The 23,790-nt window shown below is 40.2% G+C and overlaps 2 protein-coding genes across 5 annotated transcripts in view; one reads left to right on the top strand and one right to left on the bottom strand.

Moving 5' to 3' along the window:
• On the bottom strand, positions 1–23,249 carry hibadha (3-hydroxyisobutyrate dehydrogenase a). Of its 2 annotated transcripts, none has more exons than XM_085262158.1 (8): positions 23,128–23,249; positions 20,808–20,968; positions 20,564–20,673; positions 20,266–20,387; positions 9,060–9,193; positions 6,608–6,684; positions 1,715–1,871; positions 1–1,338 (listed from the first exon to the last, which is right to left on the bottom strand). In XM_085262158.1, the coding sequence occupies exons 1-8, from the start codon at positions 23,156–23,158 to the stop codon at positions 1,180–1,182; spliced, it is 951 nt and encodes a 316-aa protein (XP_085118284.1). In that variant the 5' UTR covers positions 23,159–23,249; the 3' UTR covers positions 1–1,179. The 2 variants fall into 2 exon arrangements, with proteins under 2 accessions (XP_085118284.1, XP_085118283.1); XM_085262157.1 differs by lacking the exon at positions 23,128–23,249 and adding an exon at positions 22,635–22,784.
• The window catches only part of tax1bp1a (Tax1 (human T-cell leukemia virus type I) binding protein 1a), a 26,080-nt gene continuing 25,476 nt past the window's right edge, over positions 23,187–23,790 (top strand). For 2 of the 3 annotated variants that reach the window (XM_085262148.1, XM_085262150.1), the window contains exon 1: positions 23,189–23,323. The gene's annotated coding sequence lies outside the window, so the exon portion shown is untranslated. Of the gene's footprint in view, positions 23,324–23,790 lie in introns of all 3 variants that reach the window. The other variant, XM_085262149.1, reaches the window with a different exon arrangement.

Raw genomic sequence — 23,790 nt, forward strand, 5'->3', positions numbered from 1 at the left:
TACATGGAACAGCTTTTATTTTAGGCTACAGTGTGACTGGATCTGTTTCACAGTGCAAAGACAAACTGTAGACTTATAATGAATTTTACTACAAAAAAATGGCAGTCCATTCAGATTCCTCTTCAGTGCTACACAACAATATGAATTATGCACAGAGCAGGATGAATCATTCCTCTCTGACTTTACACAGATTGTCATACACGCATAGAGGGAGAGAGAGGAGAAATATGGACTGAAGAAGGTGCTTGACAGAACATTTTGCAGTGATTAGAAAACGTTTTAACAGCACTGGTCAAAAAAATAATACTTCATTGGCTCAATAAGCAGATAGAGAAAAGCAGTAACATTAAAGAGATTCTGTGACTGTATCAAAACAGCCCAGCACATCGCACTGCGATGCACATGGTGCAAAAATAACCAGATATTTATCTCACAGAATAGTAGAGCAAAACTGGTCGATAAAGTGAGGAAATACTTGAATGGTGTACCACAGAAGATTTACTGCAACTTTAGTGAACTCATGAGGTAAAAAAAAAAATGAATTAAATGCAGTACTGAATAATGAAAGGAGAAATAAAATGTCAAAAAAACAAAAAAGTAACAAACTCAGTAAACTTTGAACAAAAAAGAGTGGCTTATTTTTGTAACCTTAAACGTAGTGCTGGTATGTGGGTATTGTAAGTATGAAGTAACCTCTTCATGCTCTTCAATTAAATTTCAATTATTATGTGAATCTATACCATTTTTTTTTACCTTTATAGTTTAATATAAACAGGCTGAGGTAACTTGGGTAATAGGGTAACAGTCAAACAGCACAAATCCCCACAAAACAAAACCAAAAAGAACATAATCATGCTTTTACATTAATTCAGTTATTACTTATTACCCTGAAAACCACATATACTTTTCACTGTTACATGTAAGCCTAATCGGAGTCAGTTTTATGATTTCCTTCATATAGACAGAGGAGGATAAAGTGAAAATATGATTTAGCTAATGTAATGAGGGGACATGGGTCGAAATGGTATGAAAACTGGGTAGCAGGTCTGTGCTCGACTGCAAGGCCTTAGCATCTCCTGAGCATACTGGGATAAGGGGCACAGGGGTGTGTGCAGCTCTGGTGTGTGTTTATGTGTGTTTGTGTATTGTAACAGCAGAGTCAGTGTGCTCCCCTTGCATTCATTGTCCGTCCTCCTCACGCAGAAACTGGAACACGGATGAGAAATCCTTATTAGCGTAGCCGCGAGAGCACATGACTCGGTAGATCTGGTGAGCGAGGGAACCCAGAGGGACAGGTGTCTTGGTGTTGGTGGCAGTGTTTTGCGCCAAACCAAGATCCTTTAAGCACAGACATGAGAAGAGAGGGACAAGCAGTCAGAAAAAGTGACAGGTGCAAACAGATCCTATGAACAGCTCAAGAAAACCGGTTTTCAGAAACATCTTTATTTTAGTGTGTAGGATATGAAGAAATGTCTGCCTCATTAGATGATGAGCACATACTGGATTTAAAAAAAATATTCTTGACAATTCTCTTCCTGTTAAAAGGGGGATTCTTCATCCCCACTGTACCCAAAAACCCAAGAATTCTCTATACAGATTCTTGGATTTCAGAACACTTTCATTATCAGTTTATGTATTGATAAGATGAACTGATTATTAAACACATCAGACATTAAGAATCACAAATAATACAACCAGAACACAAGCTTAGTACCTTTGCCATTAGTGTGGTTCCAAAGCCGCCCTGGTAGTTGTTGGCAGAGGGAACTCCCTCCATTACTCCAGGGACAGGGTTGTACGTGTCGCTGGACCAGCAACGACCTGAGGACATATTTAGGATTTTTGCCAACAGCTTGGGATCCAAACCCAGTCTGCAAAAAGAAGAAAATAGAGTTAAATAAGTTCTGTCTTTGACACATGTGAAATAGTTTTATTTGTCTGAAGGTGTACAACACTAAATTACATTGCAACTAAATTACAGTTTTAACAATTCTAGCTGTTAATAATAATTAAAAAATTTTTTGCATATACTATTATATATTGTACATATATTTATTAGTTTCAGATTTAGCCATTCGTATATATTTTGCCTGTTTATGTTATTGTATTTTGCACAACTCTGTTGCTTGTGAAGCTCGCACACAAGAATTTCACTTGCATGTGCTGTACCAATGTACCTGCACATGTGATGTGACAATAAAAGTGATTTGATTTGATTTAATAGCCCAAATAACACCAAATATGGTGGTTTTAAAGAAACCTAAAATATCATACTACTATTACAACATGTTTCAGACAAAAAAAAGTCAGAAAATTACTTTACTTTCAAACTTTTAGCATCTTAGAATGACATGGAGAGGAAAACTTTAAAAAATGGTAGGCACAAACAAGGAAAGAGGAGTTATGCAAAATATAGGGAGGAAATGGGACAGAGTTGGGTTGAAGAGGACCAGTGGGACATAAGAAATGTGGCAAAAGGTGGGTGTGGGGGTGCCTGGTGATTGTAGTGACCCCCAATGAACCTTATGCCTCACTGTGACCATTCCTCAGTGTTAATGGCTGAAGGCTTTGTAATGCCGGCTAATGCAGTATTGATGTTTACCACTACATCTATCCTTCATCCCTCTTTCAAGAAAGTGGAGGAGGAGAAGTGGTTAAGCAGCACAGGGGAGCCATAAACCTCGCTGTCACACACAGAGGCACATTCTTAGCTCTGCTGCCCTATTTTGCAGCAAACCTACTTTCATATGCAAGAGGACAAACCTCCGGACTATGATAAGAAGTAACCAAAGGCACATGAGACAAAGAAAGAGACTGAGGGTAGACAGACAGAAGCAATGAGTGAAACCGAGCAGGGAGGGTGTAACGACGGCGTCTGTGTCGACCGTTCAACATGCCATATTAATGGTTTTAAGGCCAGTATAAAGCTGACCACATCAAGTCCTGGCTGCCTCAGTTTACTGTTACTTACAGGCCTGTAACTCTATTCTGCTCTCAATATGACTATTAAACTATCATAGGTCTTTAAGGCCAGCACCCTCCCTCCTTCCCTCTCTCCACCTGGCTCTCATTCTGCCATTACTGCTGCAGTTTTATTAGCTGTCTACTAACTAATTAAGAAAAGGAATTGCATTTACACTCTCTCCATGTCTCGCCCTCCCCCTTTCCTCTCCCCTTCATCTCTTATGTGTCCGCTCAGACTCCCTAATTTTTTAACAAACAGTTTTGGAAGTGTGGCATGAGTGGTTCTGCACGCGCTGGGTTTTTTCTTCTTCTTCTTTTTTAATGGTAGTCTAGCTCATGATAGCTTTCTTAGTTTATGTCTGTAAGCATCCCTTGCCATCCTGCTTCCCCTCTACCCTTCCTCCCTCTTCCATGCTGACACCTTCCTGTCTAAGGACTCATGGGGACATATGTTTGACATCGCACAAGCCTCCCCCCCCCACACACACACACACACAAGCAAGCAGCCCCTCCCTGTGTTCTGGGTCAGCAGCTGAAAAGGTTACTGGCTGAGCTACAATAAAGCGCGTCCGAGCGCGCAGATCGTTTGTTATAGCGGCCATAGACGCTGACGGGGAGCTGTTGTCCTCTGTTAACGATAAATCAATGAAGTTCCCCTCTTGCTCCCATCACAGAGACACACACGACAAACTGTTCGCACACACTCATACTCAGCTGCGGTTATTAGCTGACGCAGTGGTGTTGTTCCTCGCCTGCGGTAATTTGCGTGGAGAAGAGGACATGTCACGCTTTAACAAGATTGACATGGATAATCAGACATGAACGGTGTTGCTGTGTAATGCTGGTGCAGATAAAAATAAAATAAAATTAAGAAAAAAAAAAAAACAGTAAGAGAGATGGTGCTGAAGATTCAAACGAGAGGGGAGGATGTTTATGTCCTGGGAGCTCTAGCAGGTGGAGTTCATTTGCAGCACTGATATTAACCGTCTCTTTCATTATGATTAGCTTCTCGATCTCATCAGACGCCACAAGAGAGGAAGCCCAGCCTCTTCCCCATTTAATATATCATTAAAGAGCTAACGAGCACATACACACACACACACAAGCACTTACTATTCCATTTATAGAGGCAACAAGCGCGTTTATCACGCGAGTTTAATCTTCATCTGAACATATGCTCACGATTCATCTCAACTATAGAGAGAGGAAGGGAACGATGTGTTTGTGCTCATGTATGTTGTGGTGAACCTATTTCTGTCTCTCTGCTAAAAGGGTCTTGTTATAAACTCTGATTTGCCTGTTGTCCTCCCCATAAAAAGAACAAAGGAGCAAATATGTATGCTCCTACTTGGGCATCGGCAACTGCGTATTTGTACGCATGAATGGGCGCAGACACACAGGTTTGCAAGGTGAACTGTAAAAGTGTCATATGAGCGTCACATGGGCCAGTCGTCTCTACTCTTATCTTCATATGTATCATTAAAATCACTGCTGCTCCTCTCCACTGCTCTATGATACTCTCTGCAGCTTTTCATCCTTCTTTTACTGACTGCTTGGCTGCTTTCAAATATTACAGCAGGCCCCCCCCCCAAAAAAAAAGAAAGAAAAAAATGGATTAAAATAATAAAATAAAGAATGTAAAGCAAATATGGATGGGAAGCAAAAGCCAAAAGCAAGGAATTGAAAATACATAGAAAGAAACGGTCTGCATGGGAGAGTGTGTTTGAGTGTGTGAGTGTGTGCGTGTGCTGATAATTGTCATGCGTGGCCATTCCTTGCACTAAGAGAACGTCACGCTCTGCTGGAGACGGCCCAAGCTTCCATCTGAGATCAACAAATTAGCTCCATGAACAGAACTCTCTGTGTGTGTGTGTGTGTGTGTGTGTGTGTGTGTGTGTGTGTGTGTGTGTGTGTCTGCCTGCATGTACAGGTAAGGAAACACACACACACACACACACACACACACACACACACACACACACACACACACACAAAAGAAAGGGCAGCTCTATCAGGCCCAAGTCCAACATGATAAAATGTTATTGCCGTTTTCCTGCAAATTGCCTGTGAGTGCTTAGCCTCCTTTGTCTTGAATTGTGTCGGTGTGTGTGTCTGCACACATGCACCAAAGAGAGCGTTCTTTCTGCATAAGAGGCTGGGCCGCAATGCAGCATGGGAGATTTACGGGTGTGGGCTCCCTCTAAACGATGACAGTCTTTGTCAAGCCCTCTAATAAAGCCCCAGAGATTGGCTAGCAAGAAGAGGGGGAAACTGAAACACACACAGACACACACACAGACACACACACACAAAATGGAATCAAGACTGAATATGGGTCAGTCTTGAAAAGATATGAAGATAATTCACAGTCAAAGTGAAGAGATGCGGTAGTTAGTATTCCTATTTTTGTTATAGGAATACATTATAATGATGTGAATTGTGAGAAGTTGTAGTGGTAGAAAACTGCTGCCTTCAGTATATCTGGATGTAAATTTGTGTGTCTGTGTGTGTGTGCTTCAGAGACAGTGTGGCAATGTGTAAATCTGCGTTGCTCCCTTAATGCCTCCATATTTCAGAGGCATAGTGAGGGGATTTATGTTCGACTGCTCATGCCAATTTTCCTCCTCTGTCTCAGCACAGATAAATCAGTCGCACTAACACAGCTGCACTGTGCAAAGAGGAATTCATGGACGCTCATGAACACCCGTGCAGAAAACTCGATGCAAATACCATTTTACACTGTAAAGGCCGTAAAATCGCATTATAGCCAGAGAGTAAACAGAAGAAACAGTCCATTATTGACAAGGAAAATACATAAATAGAACAGAATATAAAATCTGAAGAGTATAAAATCTATAAAAACTGATGTATAAGCTTCCTGTATGCAAGCCGCACTTAAAAATTCTACAGACCAAAACAAAGTATGGGTGCTGTGGTGCATTTTAAGTCCTCACATGATTTCTAGTGCTATAAGATTGCAGTGCAATCCACCGGACTTCACCTCCCATCATCCTCAGCTTCCTGGCCAAAGAAGCTTTGTGTCACGAGGAGGAATCATGAATGATGGGTTTTCTAGGTGGTGTTCAGTAGCAGAGGTGTGGCAGGATTCTGGTGAGAGCTCAATCAGCAAATGTAAATCAGACAATGTGGCTCCACCCCCTCATCCATCTCTCTTTAGCAGAGGCGGCTCTGACTTGGGGCAGGGCTGACCCCTTCACACTCCCATAAACTACACACACACACACACACACACACACACACACACACGCACCCACACGTTTCTAAACCTGTATTGTAGTAGTAAATTACAGTTACAGCTACATCGCTGGCGTAGTAATTGACCTTACTGTGACAACTATATCTAACAGCAATAATAGCAGAGTTAATGTGTGGCTAAAAGGTAGTAACCTCAAAATATGTCCTTGTAATTTCACTGTACTTGTTCTTTCGTTTTTGCAAATTCATCAACAACAATAAGGAAATCTGGATCTGGATGTACTAAATCCCTGTACACCTATGTACAGCTGTGTTAGTGCTACCCACAGACAGCTATCTCTACACTAATCATTCCCATGTAAATGAATCCACTGATCATACACTTCCTTATTATTTTATCTTTTAGCAGAGCATTTGCTTACAGTACCTGATACCAAGGTTCATGGTCTCCGCGGTCCCAATCATCCCAATCGCCAGCAGCATATTGTTGCAGATTTTAGCTGCCTATAAGGGTGTGAAAGAAAGATTTTTATAAAGGAATTATTATGTAAATGATGAAGTCTGCAAAACAAAATATAACACACAACAGTAAATCTCAGATAATCTGACTCTGGAATAGACGAGTGAAACACTTCAATGGCCACTAATGCTTAAATGCTACATTTTTAATGGTCATCTTTGAAGTAATGGGATCATTTCAATTATTTTAAGACTTCTTTTCAAGAAAATGCAACGTATTATATCATTTTAGATGTTTTTTTGGTCAAATCCAATCTGGCATTTCTTTTGTTATGGTTGATAACTAGGATAATAATAATAATGATTTGGTCCTGAAGGATTTTTTTCCCTCTCAACCATGGAAAGGATCCTGCCACAAACCAGCACTATTGTCCTCAGCGGATGTCCAGAGCTTCCTATGCTGCCAAGGTTACTAGCATGTTGTTTTTTCCCCTCAGAATGCATCAAGCTGTTGAGTTTCTCACTTCTATTGTTCTTGCCATCTCTCTGTAGGATTTGCAGTTTAAAGACGGTCTGTTTCACTTGCAATGACAGCTCCTAGATCCAACAACAGCTTCCAAATGGATGCGCCACACTTGGAATAATCTCCATACATGTAGCTAATGAAGAAATTCTGAAGTAGCCCACCTCTATCTACAAAACAGTTTTTAAGTGAATTATCCAATTATAAATGAGGCCCAACAATCTGGACTTCTAGCCCAATTTAGCCAATATAGCAAATTACCTTTTAACATGTAAACAAAAAATGTATTTCCATAATAGACTGATTCAGTGTTAATTTGAAGTTTGAGTAGACTTTATCTTGGTGGGTTTCCCAAGCCACAGACTTCATTTCGGTAAAACATGCAAATCCCATTGATATGCATGGGGCTTTGCTTTGGTATTAGGTCAATAAACAATTACTGTCACTTCATAAAGTGTCTCATGACCTGATGATGCTCACCCAGTCATCTTCTTAAGCCCACATTGCTTTGCAGGACTTTTTCTTGACTAATTGTTTGTATAGTGGCTTATTTCGATAACTATATTCATAATCAGAGGCTGCTTAGCATCACCAGGAAGATTAAAAAAAATTGCACTGATTGTGAAAATATGTAGTATAACGAATGTAGAATGCGCAAGTAAACAAACTTTAGTATGTAGACACTAAACATGAACAACACAGTTGTAAGGTGGCCATTTGGTGCTCAATTGAGCTGTCAAATGAACAAATATATATAATTGTGGGATTTGTATAAAATATTTGTATATGCCATATAGACACAACATCTTAGGAAATGTTTATGCAGAGTTTCATCAGGACTGGTCCACTCATCTAAGATGACATAGGGAATATACATACATTAGATCCTTTGGATAAATCATTATGAAAATAAATTACTGGAGGAATTGTAATAATATGGAAGAAGTCATGTTCTTATAAAACTATTTTATTAATGCTGCAGCATTTATGGGGTCAGATTGACTAAACAGTGGAAATTTGTGTTGAGAAAGGTTCTGGTCAAATTAGGTACAATTGTTTAAGGGCATTTTCCACCCATCAATATGTAAGAAAGAATTACAGCACGGTATTTCAAAATTGCATAGTCCAGCATGTTACAATATTATTACAAAGATTATTTGTAACAATACTGTAAGCAAGATGATGCTACATGCAGCAGAAACAACTGATACTTCTATAATTATAGGAGTTATCATGATTTCTTATGTGTGCATTCTAGCCTACATTTATTCTGTTTATAAAGTTGATAGAAGTTTTGTTGCTGGTGTTTTTGTTTGTTTGTTTGTTTTGTTTTCCTTTAAAGCAACATCAGAAATCTGGAGTAAACACTGTGTGCTGTCCATGGTCCTGAAATGTGAAACACAATTGGAAATCTGAATCTCGTTAAGTTTTTCAGGTAAGGTTTGTTTGGGATTTATGAAACATGAAATTAGAAGTTGATTTAAGTTGTGTTTGACTTCTGAAAAATGAACCAAAGCCAGTGGGTTGCAAAACTTTTTGGAAGAGCTATTATTTAAAGAGTTTTAATTGGAGGTTCTAAACAGTCTCCAATATACTCCGGCAAATATTATATGTACTGATAACTACATATTCTGGCAAAAAGCACAACATGAGTAGAAACTTACAAACCTCACTATATAGTTATCTGCTCAAATTTTGAAAGCTATTGTAAACATATATACGGAAAAAGACCAGACTTTCAAATGTCCACACTTTTCCATTGATAATTTTTTGCCTTGGTGTCCTATAATTTTGGCCATAGTGTCTTAGAAGTATTGGTTGAGGCATCAAATCTATGTCCCTGTGTGAAATGCTGTTTGTATTTATGCAGTCATTATGTTTAGACATTCCTTATTACCTGTCCAGTGCCGACCTGTCCGCAGTAAATAACATTTGCTCCCATGCAGGTGAGCAACTCCTTTGCTGCGTTGTATTCCTCGACCACTCCGCCTACCATGAAGGTGAGTTTGGCCATGCTGGCAGCTCCAACACCTAAACACACCACATGCTGATATTAACATTAACTGATGTGAGCACATCACTAATAAGACACACACATTTCACATATTGATGTCTAGTCTTTAAAAGTTCAACGCATATGTGCAGACCTGCAAAACACATGAAATAGTTAATGAAAACTGGAACACAAAGTTCAGGTGTTGATACGTGTTGAACTAAAATATGTGAATTTTCCACACGAGACATAATATATCAGCCATATGACTGGTTTAACACTACCAACTGTGTCTAAAAGGTCAGCTGTGCTCTGTTCTCTGTGTGCATGTGTATGCCAAACTCTTAGTGGGACAGACGTGTTAAGTAGTGCTGTACCAGAGGGACAGAGGTATCTTTAAAAGCCGATTGTTGCCATCATCCACTGCACAACTCTCATGGGATCCCTTGGCTTTTGTCTTGTCACCCCTTCTCTTTCATATACACACACACACACACACACACACGGACACACGAGCAGCTGTGCCTGAGGCCAGCCCCCTATCTCATGGGGGTATCATTGACAGGCGAGAGGGGTAATTAACTTTACACTTTATCATGTTCAATTAGGCGTCCCTCCCCGTGCCTGATGGCTTAAGGAGCGTGCCATGTTGTAGGAGGCAACCTCACCCCACTGACTCACAGCCCACCCTCTCCACAGGGTCCTTAATGCTGAAATAACCTCTTTTCAGAGTAGGCTGAATCCAGCCGGTCTGAGTCTCTTATGCAATGGCTCCTTTCCCTGTATGCTTCAGTGATTAGCCAGTGTCAGTTAAAGCTGATTATTATTAATATTTGTCTAAATAAACACACAAATATGCTTTTGGGACAGCCGAAATCACCAGATTATGAACCTGGAGGAACCCTCTGAACTTTACATTCAATTTCATTAGCTGTGTTGTTAAATGTACACATTAAAATAACTTGGTTAGGTTCAGCAAATGTTTTGATTAAATATTTCAAATTCACAGGAGCGAGACCCACTTCATTATCACCTCTACACTGGGCCAGTGCTAAAGGACATCTTTTGTATATGTCTGCAGTAACAATGACTTTGCATAGCTCAGAATGATGAAAGCTCTACCAGGGTAGATTTTAAAAAAACAACAACTCAAACCCAAAAAAACACTACCAACAAAAACACAATGAGAATAGAGCAGCACTAAAAAATACGTTATTATTTATTTTTCCTGTAAGAAAAAAAAAAAAACAAGAGGAAAGTGTAGAATGAGGATATGTAGTTTGACTGTCTTTTACGGGGGCCATCCACCCTTAATGAAAGCCTTAACAGTGAAAGCCTAATAATGTCGGTGTTAATAATTAAAAGGGAATTACTGGGGACAAAGCAGCTGAAATCTAATTGTTAGATGTCACTGCAGAGGCAAGGAAAGGAGAGGAAAGACAGGGTTTATAGTAAATTTCCATTGCTCAAATATCCCCCCCCCCCCCACCTTCTTTAATTGGCTGTGCTGTTGTCACATATATGATCATGCCACTACACTGTATGTGTGTGTCTGTGCATGTGTATTTCAGTGATGAGCTGTCAGAAGGTCATTAGGGCCACATAATGAAGCCCAAAGCCCATGCTGCAGCAGCTGCATACGGACCACGGCTAACATGCGCTCAACATACGGCCGCCACACACACCAATCATACACACATATGGTCCACAGACATGATGGATTCTCTTCCCTTCTTGCTATTTGATGTCTTCTTATTTATTTGCTTAAATTCTTTTTAGCATAATTGATTCAAGTTTTATTTGATGTAACAAAGTTTCCATTTAATGGCAGAACAGTTTTTTTTAGTCTAAAAAAATGGAAACTGGATTTTACTCCAGTATCGAGCACATAGTGAACAGTGTGGTGTGCAGTGAAGTCACAGAATTCTCTTCACATTTTCATTAAAGTAATGGAAATAAATAAATAAATAAATAAATAAATAAATACATGACTAAGAATAATAATAATAATAATCATAATAATCATAATCATAATCATAATAATAAGTACAATTACCAGCACTTTTTTTTTTTTTCTTCTGATATTTTTACCATCCCATTTTGCAGTTTCTATGCTGCAGGCTGAGCCTCACAAATACAGATACACACACACACAATGAGAAAGAGCAGTGTGACGACTGTGCTGGTTCATTAGTGGAGATCACTGTTTGCGGACGACTAAAGAGGAGATTATTGATAACACAGTCAACGTGCTGATCGATATATCTCACTAAGGAGAGAAAGAAAGCGAGTGAGCCAAAAGAGAGCAAGAGAGAGGGATAAAGAAAGAAGTACGAGGAGAGAGCGGTGCAGAGATGACAGCAAAGAAGGAAAATGATCTCTCTCTTTTTACCTCCCAGCATCCCTCCCTCAAATTAACTAATCACCCATAATAAGCTCTTATGATGTGTAGTGGATTTCTATAAGGAGTGACACCAGGATGATCGAAGATCCTTGTTTGTAGCAGAATAACACATCATTAGCATAACAGTGTGTGTATGCGTGTGTGTTACTGTGTGTATACACTGTGTGGGTATCAGTGGGTCCATTCTTTGTGCATGGGCTGAAGTGCATTTGTGTCTGTATGTATGTCGGTATAAAGTGTGATTTTAATATTGTGTCTATGCGCTGAATGTACTTTCATAGGGTATTTATTGTGTGTGGTGTATGTGTGAGGGGACGTCCCATTCTCGGGCCGGTCCTGTCAGAGACGGATTAAAGAAGAATCCTAATGAGGCTTCCTGAGCGCCGGGTATGCTGGCTCATCCATCCCAGCGGGAGTGACAGTCCTGGATCATTAGCACTGCACAACTACACAACGCCCCCTAGGGGGAACGAGAGAAGGTGTGTGTATATGTGTGGGGTTGGGGGGTTGGGGGGCACCTATGATAGAAGATTCAGGCTAGAGACAGTAATGGAGGGATGAGGATGCTAAGAAGATATCCACAAGGAATGACAAAGCAACTATATATTGAATAATAAATGGAGGTATACACAATTATGCCAGAGTGCTACAAACAATACACAATGTCAACTCTTTCAAGCACTCCCAAAAAATTGTACAGGGGCATGTTCATCTTTATTCCCAAACTGGTACGTAATACTTTCCTGAGAAATAACTCCCTTGAAGCAGAACCACCATCTTCCTCGGTCACGTTCGCTTACCAACATCCAGGGGACATGTTTGGGTTGACAGAGTGGTGGATGCTTACCTCCTCTCCCCAATATCAACCAAAGTAAATATTCTCAGACCGAGCTGAAGTTTGCTGGACTATTAACTTTGACTCTGACATAAAAGGTTGAATGAAAGGAGAAAAAAAGTCTCTTAACGCATTGTAGAAAGGATGGAAGGGCAAGACAGTTAATGTGCTTATGTGAGTGTCTGTGAGGCCCATGCAAGCCCCTTTATCTCAAATCCTCTATTACCAAAAGACTACTTAATAAGCAAGCAATCAAGCGCCGTTAGGACAGATGCTCAACAGCAGGCTTCGATGACAGCCTTTAACCATGAACATAAGAGACTGAAACTACTTGTGTGAGGGCAAAGGAAGATCAGAGACAGAGCTCTGGTTTGGGCTGTTTGTAGTAAATGCTAAGTTCATTAGCACTTCTTTCATTTCACACGAAAGAATCAACCAAAGCAATTCATGACAGCCATATAAGCCTTTTAAAACTGAGCTCTTTTTGAAGTGGTGCGTGCAAGTACAAAGCAAGTGACAATGAGCGTGAACATGTGCACGCAGTATCTGTGCACGTATGCGAGTATCAGAGGCAGGTGCAGATCTCAGAGTTGGCCGCCAGTAAGACGTCAGTTGGAGGTTCTGAGGCTCCGTCTCAGAGTTACGAGCCGCATGTAAACCAGTAGCCACTTTTTATTGGTGGTGGGTTTAAATTAAACTACATTTGTGAATATGAGGCTACACAAACAACACAAAATGGCAGACACACATGCACACACAAGAAGGGATGTTCCCAGTGTTTGGTAATGAATGACGCATTTGACAACGTTCCAAAAGCCTGCTTTTTTTCCCCCCGCGGAGAGATTAAACGGAAAAACACTTGGAGCAAAGGCAACACCTATAATATCATTAGAGCTCCACAAAACACACAATTTCCTCAAATGATAATGTAACTGCTCTTACTGCAAGAATGCCACGAAAGCTTTAAGGATAAAACTTCATATCACACCTCTGGGTTTGAATGTACTTGGTGTAAACAAACTCTGGCACTGGCAATAGACTAGACTGTTTGTCTTTAACTATATGCACATGCAAAGTTACTCTGGCGCAACCACAGTCATCTATAATTCAGAATGAAAAGTGCCTTCACACTTAATAGAGTAACAGGCTTAAATGAATAAGAGTTGACTGCTTAGAATTAAAATCAGTGGGGTAGGATGTTTACAGGCCAACAATGCAGCCTCACGTGATCCACCATCATAATTACACGCGAGAGCAGATCTTTTTCGCAAACAAATTAAAACCCTGAATGGGCCCCCGTAAAAAGTGGAAAGGATATCGAGTAAATAAGTGAAATGGGACGAGGGTGTGCGTTAGCCCACATCGGCAGGAAAAAAAAAATCAGCAGTTTCAACAGGTTTTTGCTGCCAATTTTACTAATGCCACTCTGTTGTGTTAAAAACAGACACTTTATCAGCTCCACTTAACGAGCGCAGCCCCATGAGAACTGACTCCTGCACACATATACTCTGTGAGAACCTCGTGTGAGCAGGCGACTGCAAAAAGTTTGGGTTTGGGGGGAAAAAATTTGAGAGAACAAAATTGTTGCATGTAAAGTTACGACAGTCTTGAGAATTTGGTTTGCAGTGCCTGTCCACTTACCATCAGGTCAGGCCTCATCATGATCATCACCATTATTATCATCATCATCATCATCATCATCAGTAACTGATCTTTTCCAGAGGGGAGTACCTGGTCAATTGTAAGTGACAGAATAGAGCAAGCAAGAGAGAGCCACAATCAATCCTTTGCCCGGCCCAATGAGACTCATCTAGGATAGACCGAGTTAATAATGATCCTCAATTAGGCTGTTAGCAGGCAGACACACACACACACACACACACACACACACACACACACACACACACACACACACACACACACACACAATGTTAATTCACGTGTAGATGAGTGTCATGCAGTGTGACATTTGGGCTACGTTTGATGGACAGAGACTTTTTGTATGACGTATAGACCAGCTGACTATTTGTCTGCACGCTCACGTCCACAGCAGATGACACAGGGGCAGAGTTGTGAGAACCAGTCTCCCAGCTGCTATGGGTCCACCTCCATCTGGAGCATAGGCTAGAACCCCCACATCACCACCGCTCCATCATCGTCATCATCACCCTGCCTGGCCACTTTACCACCCTACACACTCCCTCACTCCCCCTCCATGTCACCAGGGCCTGTCAGCAAGTCGCTTGTTATGCTAATCTAGTCTTTGGACGATGGCCACTCTCTAGTACTGGTTAGCCGTGACAGACTGCGACAGCACCACCCCCTGCCTGTCCAACCTGATTCCTTAACTCAGTCTTAGAGTCCCCACCAACCTTCAGGCTCATCTTCTTAAATAATTCTATTCCCAGACTGGATTAGGTTTCACGAAAACATTTAGACTGGGTTTTAATGAGACACACAAGTGCTACCCTATTACTGTTCTACCTATCACACTATGTCGCATTTCTAGATTTTTGCCAGTTTTTCCAAAATACCAGAGTGAAATATCTGTAAAAATACAGCACTAAATATACATGCATAAATATATAGTGTAAAACGCTTTAAAAACTATTCAACAAAGACAGAAAATACAGATATATAGTGTAAGCTTTGAAAGCTGTGCTGTAGTAAGGCAACACAACAGTGAAATGGTGCAGCGTGATTACATATCTATGTTAGCTTCTATGTTAGAAGAACCAAAGCACAAATACTCTGTTACTTTATGTAAGTAGAGTATTCAGGTATTTGTACTCCAGTATTTATTTTTTGGATAACTTATGTTTACTCCTTACATTTTATATATGTACTTTCTACTCCTTACATTTTCAAAAAAACCCAAACTCATTACTTAAGGTTCAGCAGAATCATCTATAGGGTTTAACTGGACTGGAAGGAGTGCAGGAGTTCGTAAGGTGTGGTAATGTCGTAAGTGTCAGGCAATTTCAAATGCAACATTTCTATCAGCTCAAAAAACATTAGCAAACACACAAACTGTTTGTGAGCAGTTGTAGGTACAGCTGTTGTATTTTCCAGGGAGAAAGCTAACTTCACTCAGAGATGGAGAAAAATGTAGGAAGACAGACAGGACAGGGCAGGACAGGATTTAAAGCTAAGGACTGCTCAGTGACACTTGATAAACTAAAAATTTAAAGCTTGCATGTAATGTCATAATTTTACTCACATATTGAATTTGTATATGATATGTAGTGTGGTGAATTCGCAGTAAAGCACTGTGTTGGACTAGTGCACAGTGGCTGTGGTGCTCATGGTCAGGTTTAGGTTGCATCAAGTGTAGCAGAGATGAATGTGCATTTAAGCTGATGATGCTTACATTTATTCACTGAATTTAGACTTTGTACCAATTGTATACCTTCTAGTATAAAGGCAGTATAAACAGCATAGCGCCAGTGTAAGGGATGGACAACAGCCAAGACAGCTGTGAAATTGCTGACATATTGTTGAATTCAGTTGCGTAAATCTACAAAGAGCAGCAGGTCAGCTGATCACAGCCTGCACAGTAAGAAAATCTACTAAAGCTCACAATGGAAGTTATTGGGAGCTGTGATTTTTTTCCCTATGCTGAGACACTACACAGATCTTAGTGTTCACCCACCTGCTGGATCCCACTGTAACCCCTGACTGTACTCATTTTACTGTTTAGCTGTGGAGGCAAAGTCCCCCACTACAAAGTAGGCTACAGAAAATAGTTAGATTTTAAAATGATCTTTCAGTGCTTATGTTCTACATAACTAATTTAAGCTGAGTATGTTTTGGAATTTGGACTTGAATAAGATTTGTATTCTCATCTACTAATATTATTTTATTATTATATTAATATAACACAAAGTTCAATTTCCTTTGTACAAAAATGGTTAGAAAAATGAGCTCCTTTTTACTTTCTTATTTTGAGTACATTTCAGAGCCTGTACTTTTTCCACCTCTGACAATCTCAAAGAATTTCACCTTCAGCAGACTGTGAGTAACATTTGAGAGCTAGAGTGAACGAGTGAGTGGTTTCCTGCAAATCTCTAGAGGCAAAAAACAACTTGGTCCATATTTTATGATAAATGTGGCTAAAGAAACTAAGATTTGTAAGTACAATGACACATTGAAGACTATTTCAAGTATCACAGCTGAAAACTTCCAAAAATCAAGTTTTGAATAGGTAAAATGTAATCAAAGGAATTAGTGTTACATTTTGACAGTTACAATTACAACAAGGGTTTATTGGCCAGCTTTTGCCCTGAGCTATGAACTCTATCACACAGTCTTCATCAGACACTGGAGTTTGCCTGCTTCTCACTTAACTGCTGACCAGCAAGGGAAGTCACTGTTCAGATTTAATTTGTAATGCCTCTGGTCTATGTTCACTTAAGAAATGCACAAGAAAAGCCTTTTCCAACTACTATTACCAGAGAAAAGGCTTTCCTGGTTTACAATTAAAAAGTATTCAGGAAAAGGTAAACTAATAAATGCTAATAATCTTAATTATACTGCTTTTTCTGTTTTATTATTTGTGCATATCAGTTTAAACCGTAGTCAAAGTTGATTTTTTTGGAAGAAGATCTAGTGGACTGGAAGTGTTGACTGATGGACAAACTAGCGCCAGCCTTGGCTTGAACAAGCTCCTACAAGCTGAAGGATGACGTTCAAACTGTCAGCAAATGACACACTGCAAAGCTAAGGTTGAGTTGATGTGGTATGGATATGATTAGAGTGGTGTTGAGACTCAGCCTAAATAGGTAGTTAGCGGAGAATTATAAGACCTCGCAAACAAGCAACATTAGCCCAAATTCCTACAGTCCCACAGCAGCTAGGCTGCCTCTTGCTTTCATTTGCACCGACAGCTGACTTTCCCAGCAATGGGAAAAACACAATGAAAGGTTTTTAGGGCCTTTTTAAAGCCATCGTCCGTTAGCTATGTGGCAGCCCACCATGGGCACACAGACACAAACACAGGCATTCTGGGTAATTACTGCTAACGACCCACCGCTTGTCAGCCAGACCTCCTATTTTTGCCATCGCTGTGCCAACACCCTTGGCCTGTGACATCAGAGCTTGTTTTGTTGTGGGACAACTTTGCATGTGGATGCTTTTAATGACTCCAGACAGTGACAGACGTGTGTTGTGTGTGCACAAGCAAACATCAGCATGCATAAAGAACCACAATCTAAGTTAATATAATTGTGTCTGGATAAAAAAAGATGTTCAGAGTGCAGATAAGAACATTTGAACACACACTGTGTGTGTGTGTCCACGTATGTGTGTGCGTGTACCAGAACACATCTGGCTGTGGCACTGCACAGCTGGCTAGTGCAGGGCTAAAGCCAAGATGTTGGTCAATGTGCAAGAATGGAAGCCAGCAGGATGCCCATGAGAAGAAAGTGAAAGTTTTTTTGACTGCTCTTTTTAAGAAGGGTTATGACTGTGCAATTCAGATCCCACGCCTGCCTGCCAAACCTCTAGTGACGCACACAACATACAAACACACATTTCTGTGTAAAAAACACCACCTCACACAGCACAGAAAAGGGATTTATTTTATATCAAACGAAATTCTACATTAAAAATAAAAACAATGCTCAAACCACAAAAAGAGCAGGCTGTGTCTGCAAAAGTTTAACAGTACAGCAGATCACGGCAAGTCTGCTCAGTGTGCTCAGAGGGAAACTGAACCAGTTCTGACTGGATAACACTTTGCCTTGAGTCAGTGGGATCAAACATGTTCAAATGATAGCGTGATATAAATGATACTCAATGACAGAAAACTGTGAGAAGTACTTTAAATTAAATATAATGATACCATTTATCAGGTTGACACAAGACATGAATGATTTTTAAGTCAGATGCCATATTTTCACTTAACTTTTATTTCAAACTATCTTTCTTTTACTAAGCATACTCTATCAATTTAACCAATATTAAATAATTATTCTCAGAACTAAGGCGCTTCCGTCCACATTTTTCCCCTGTCTCTCACACACACACACACACACACACACACACACACACACACACACACACACACACACACACACACACACACACACACACACACACACACACACACACACACCTAACTCAAAAAGTATGACAGTGCCCTGTTTGGGTAGGGTGCCATCTCCTGGTTGGAACAGAGCATGTAACTGCCCAGAGGTGTGCAAAGCAGGGGTGTGGGGTTGGGAGGGTGGGGTGAGCGGGGTTGTTAAGCTCTCTGAAATTGGTTACCAAGTTGTCACTGGGACATTCTTTCACAACCTGTCTTTACAAGTTTGGCTTGGCAACACCACCGAGATGAGATAGATGTCTCCGACCAAATATATCTCATTTACAACAGCAGGAAAATAACAATTCTTAGATTGTAGAGATTGAATGCACTTATTCAAAAACTACATGGCTGAGTTTTATTAAACTTTGTGGAAAGGTTAAGTATGAGTAAAGGAAGGACACTTTCATTTTTATGTGGATCTGGATAGCTTTTTTAAAATAGCAGAATAAGGCATTTGCCTTGGTGGGGACTATGCTCACCAAATGCATAAATCAATGGATCAAAATTATAATTTATTATCAAAAAATTTTCACTTAATTTTTCATCAATTTTCTACTTAGAATGTGCTGGCACTGTGCTCTAAAGTCAGTACCTGGATTTCTGGATATGACTTATGAATGTCTAATGTGACACTGGATGGGCAGGTGCATATAAGGAAAGAATGTCTAGCTGCAGAGACCTGCTAGGTAGCAAGTAAATCATTGGTCACCTCAAGCCAGTTAAAGAGGCCTAGTAAGGAACAGGAGAGGAAGAACGCTGCCAGGGGACTGCACACAAACACTGTCTATAGTGTTTAAACAGTACATGTGCTAAGGCAGAGTAACAAGCTTAAGACTCTGATCTCACTCACTGCAGCCGCTCTGTGCTGCAGACGCCAGCTGGTAAACATGCCGAAAATGGGATAAGTCTATGTTTGTATGGGAGACCGCGGGAGTTTCAGGGTTACGAATTAAAGATTGTGCAATAAAAAGGAAACAGACTGTGATCAGAGTTCGTACTCTGACATGCAGGGGTGTCAGCATGTTGAAATCCTTAACTGCATACCTGAATCAGAAGAACTTTGTGGTTGTGTATGTGAAAGAGAGAAAGAGACAAAGACAGAAAGACTGAGAAAGATGGACAGTTTTACTGCGATGTATCTCCTTCATGTCTTATCTTCCTCTCCCCCTCTTCTCCTGTCCTCCATGTGAGGGCAGTTTCTCTCTTCTTTACGACTCTTTATCTGACATGAAAGGCACTAACATGGGATACCCGCCATTACGGCTCCATCAACATGAAAAGCTCTGACATGGGATTCTCCACTGCAGCTCAGCCCATTAAGGACGACTGGCGATCCTGTGCTCTGTCAAGAAGCTGTCACAAGTAGACAGTGCCAACATAATGAGGACTTAAAACCTTAACCTTGCCTTTAAGACCCCTGGTCAAAAGCTGCAATAAAAGCCTTAAGAGGGCACCTACTGGCTGGCCCGCTCAGTAATTACAATCCGTGTCTGAGCATTAACCCAAAAGGTCCAATAGTTTAGATATACAAAAGAGTGTGAGACAGTTCAGAACTGAGGTTGAAGGGTCACAGGCCTAATACCGTGGTTGGCACAGTTGAATAAATAAACCAGCTGTCTAATTCTACTTTTCACAATGCCAACTAACGTCTCTCTTTTTTCTTTATGTATTTCAAGTCAAGAATGAGCAAATCAAAAACACATAAATCAAGGGAAAGACTTTACAGAATCGAAGACACCAATTGAGGTGTGCTTGCTTACTAATAATTTGTTTGACACAATACCTCCTGACACTGGGGCATCCATGAACACAGCACCCTTCTTCTCTGCAGCAACTGCCATTTCTCTAGATACAGCAGGATCAATCGTGGAGGAGTCAATTAACAAGGTCCCCTTCTTTACCTTCCTGCACCGGGTAAAAGAGAATAAATGAACACATGGATTATGGTAATCAAACTAAGTCCTATCTATTTTTTAAACACGATGAAATCTCCACTTACCATTTATAGATTTTAAAAATACAAAGAGAAGATACATAAATGTCACAGAAATCACAGAGACACCAACAATAACATGTCTTACTTGAGGATGCCATTTGGGCCTGTGTATACTTCTATGACATTGGGACTAGAGGGGAGCATGGTGATGATGCGGTCTGCTTTCTCTGCAACGTCTGCTGGGGAGTCCACTACCTGAAAACCATCACCACAAAATACCCCACTTGATTTTGTGACAGCCTGTCAACTGTCGCACAGAGAAGCTGTAAATTATTGCACAAATAAGTGTTTACATGTGTAAATGCAATGTGTTACTGAGAGTTTATTACCTGGGCACCAGTGTCCTGCAGCTCCTTGCAAGACTGAGGAAAGACATCGGTAGCAATGACAGGATACCCATTTTTTAACAGGTTTTTAGCCATGGGACTGCCCATGTTTCCCAGACCAATAAATCCCACTGGTGTCTTTGAGGCCATTGATCGTGTTGATACTGTTGTAAAAACAAGATTTAGTTGAAATCAGGAGCAAAATCACGAAATCTGAATGAAGACAATACTGCTTTCTACTGCAGGTAGTGCTGTAGACATTTCCCTATGACTAATACCTGGTGTAAAATTCTAACATTATCCAGAAATAAATTAACTAATTAAAAGTGGTTAAAAATATCTCTGATCTCAGTCAGTCCAGTCAGGCTATTAACCACTTCTAGCTTAGCCAAGATCCAGACAGGTTAAAACACAATGGAAACTCTGGCAGTGGACCAACCAGACTGCAACAACAGGATTAGGAAGGGAAGAAAAAGCACAAACGAAAGGCCTAAAGCTTAAATTCAGCAAAGTCTTCACCATACTCAGGAGACCAACTTCTCCCATCTCTCTGTAATACTTAAATGACGACAGGGTATTCTCCAGTGCTGGACTAAAATGACCAAACTTCAAAACTTCAAGTACTGGATACGTAACAATGAATAAGCTTTGTGCTAATGACACACTGACATCTAATGCAGAGGCATATCCATTCTGACAAATCAGAGCTCTACAAAAGAAGAAGAAGAAGAAGAAGAAGCAGCTTTATGGTCCATATTGAAAAAAACATGCATTTACCACTGCACCAAAATCCCCAATTAAAATCCCTCATGTCAAAATCACCATATATTTTATAGAACCAAAAGGTACTACACAACAGAAAAAAGTGTCATCTTATTCTGCAGTATAAGATGACAGCACCTTATTTTATTTTTTTTTACACACTGAATTTTATTCCAATATTGCATCGCTTTATTAGTATAATAGCACAGTGCATTACACTGAACTGCAAACGGCAACTTTTAATAAAAGATTAATACTTATAACAGGATGTTACTTTCTCAGGTATTGCTTGCTATACATGGCTTTCTAAGGTAGCACACTCAGCTGGTGTAACACAGTACAGCACATGTTTGCTTCTGAAACATTTTTAAAACGGGATTTACTTCAGAAACATAAACCAGATAATAGAAAGTGGAGTGAAGAAATCTTTTGCACAAAATTATTGAATGATTTGTTGTTGTTGTGTTTTATTTATTTTATTAATTGTGCACCAATTATTAAATTAATTGGGTCATGACAGTACATCAATCTATCTGAATAATTGATTTATAGAAATTTAATAGGGTTACAGCCCATTTAAAGAGGTTGATGGGTTATCTTCTAAACTACACTGAAATCATTTAAATCAATAGTCACTGTAGATAATTCATAAGAAACAACCTAGCGTGTCTTGTTTGCACTGTAGGAGCGATGAACAGAGTATGTGTTTGCAACAGTGATGCAATGGAAGCTAGTGGTTTTTATGTAGCGCAGATTTGTGAGTGGCAATTAAATATTCATATGAACTACCTAAAACCAACATATCGCATATTCCTACTGAGGTCCAAAATGAGCTTTTCGTGCCATTGCTATTTCAGTGTGCTCGTCTTTGTTGCGCATAGTGATGTTCAACTTGGTGACATCGTCCACACTGCAAACACCTAAGTATTCATACTTTCTTCAGAGGGCTAACGAGCTAGCTAACAAGTACAACAGGACTATTCCGCCTGAATTTACCTGTGACCACACATTCGTAAATGAATGAAACGATGCGGAAAAAAAACCCGTCAACATAAGCGAATACATTACCGAAGGCAACGTTGACATGCTTACTCCACCTTAACCATATATATCGAGACCCTCTGAACAGCGAAGCCATACTTCTTTCCCCTTGACCTCGTACGGTGACAGCTGTCAGAGCTAGGAAAGCTACGCCGAAGGGTTATGATCGACAGCATTTTCCACCAATCGTAACGGGGGATAAGTTTGCCAAGCCAATGAAAACGAGGCAAAAGCGGGATATCCTGTGCTTTTACTTATAAATGCTCTTTCAGTCTGTACAACCATTCACTGCCATGGTTTTAAATGAAAATAAAAAACGTAAAACCATTACGTTAAAAACCGAGGTTAAATGCGCAGTCTGTTTTCTGTTTTTTAAATTAATGGCATGTTGTTAGAGTTGGCAAATGACCCTAAACAGTTATCGTATTAAGTCAGATTTTTTTTTATAAGTGAAATAAGCGAGGATAATAATTAAAGTGATTTAAGTCACCCGAGTAAATAATAAAGTTGTTACATTGACCTCTTGTCGTCTCCTCTATTCCTAGCAGCATCACTGGTACTTCTCAGCATCCCGGAAGTCCAGCATCATTTTCTCTTTCAGGAAGAGAGAGACGCATCATCGCCAGAGCTTTGACAACAACGGGGACACTGGCAAAAACATCGGCCAGGCCGGCAGACATTCACTTTGTTTTGCAAGTGGAAATCCAATGAAAAGGGTACCCTTTTTAAATTCAGACTAAAATAACGCTCGTGAAAATCTTTGCTCTCTTTTCTCAGCCAGACAGCTAGCTGTCCGACTAGTATAATGTTTAGCTAGCTGGTGACTTGACAGGACATGGCCTGTTCACAAGCTAATATTAGCTCCTTAGCCATAACAAATAAGATTAACTCCAGGCTAACTGAGCTAGTTTTAAAGGGCTGTGCTCTACTTTAGCCGTTGTGTGCTGCCTTCGTCGTGTTTTGGTCGAAGCGGATCAGTGGTCAGACGTTGTACGTTAGCTGTTTAGCTTAACCGAGCATCAGTTTATGACTTAGACTTGCACGTTATGTTTATCAGTCCAGGGTTGGGTGTATAGGAAATGCAGGGATTTAGGGTTTGTCGTTGTAGCTTGCTTCGCAGTTACGGAGATGACTTGGTGACCGTGATGCTAAGCAGCTGCATCATTCTTCTTGACCACGAACA

This window comes from Mchenga conophoros, linkage group LG22 (genome assembly GCF_057382185.1).
Source record: "Mchenga conophoros isolate Kocher_MC1m ecotype Shallow Benthic linkage group LG22, M_conophoros_male_GT1.1, whole genome shotgun sequence".
Taxonomy (NCBI): Eukaryota; Metazoa; Chordata; class Actinopteri; order Cichliformes; family Cichlidae; genus Mchenga; species Mchenga conophoros.

Excerpts from the sequence above, each read along its gene's own strand:
- hibadha (XM_085262157.1), bottom strand. The coding sequence starts at position 22,704 with ATGGCTTCGCTGTTCAGAGGGTCTCGATATATATGGTTAAGGTGGAGT. Across the intron at positions 20,969-22,634 it reads GCATGTCAACGTTGCCTTCG|TATCAACACGATCAATGGCC; the intron begins GTAATGTATTCG and ends TTTTTACAACAG. Across the intron at positions 9,194-20,265 it reads GGATGCCCCAGTGTCAGGAG|GTGTTGGAGCTGCCAGCATG; the intron begins GTATTGTGTCAA and ends TGGTGTGTTTAG.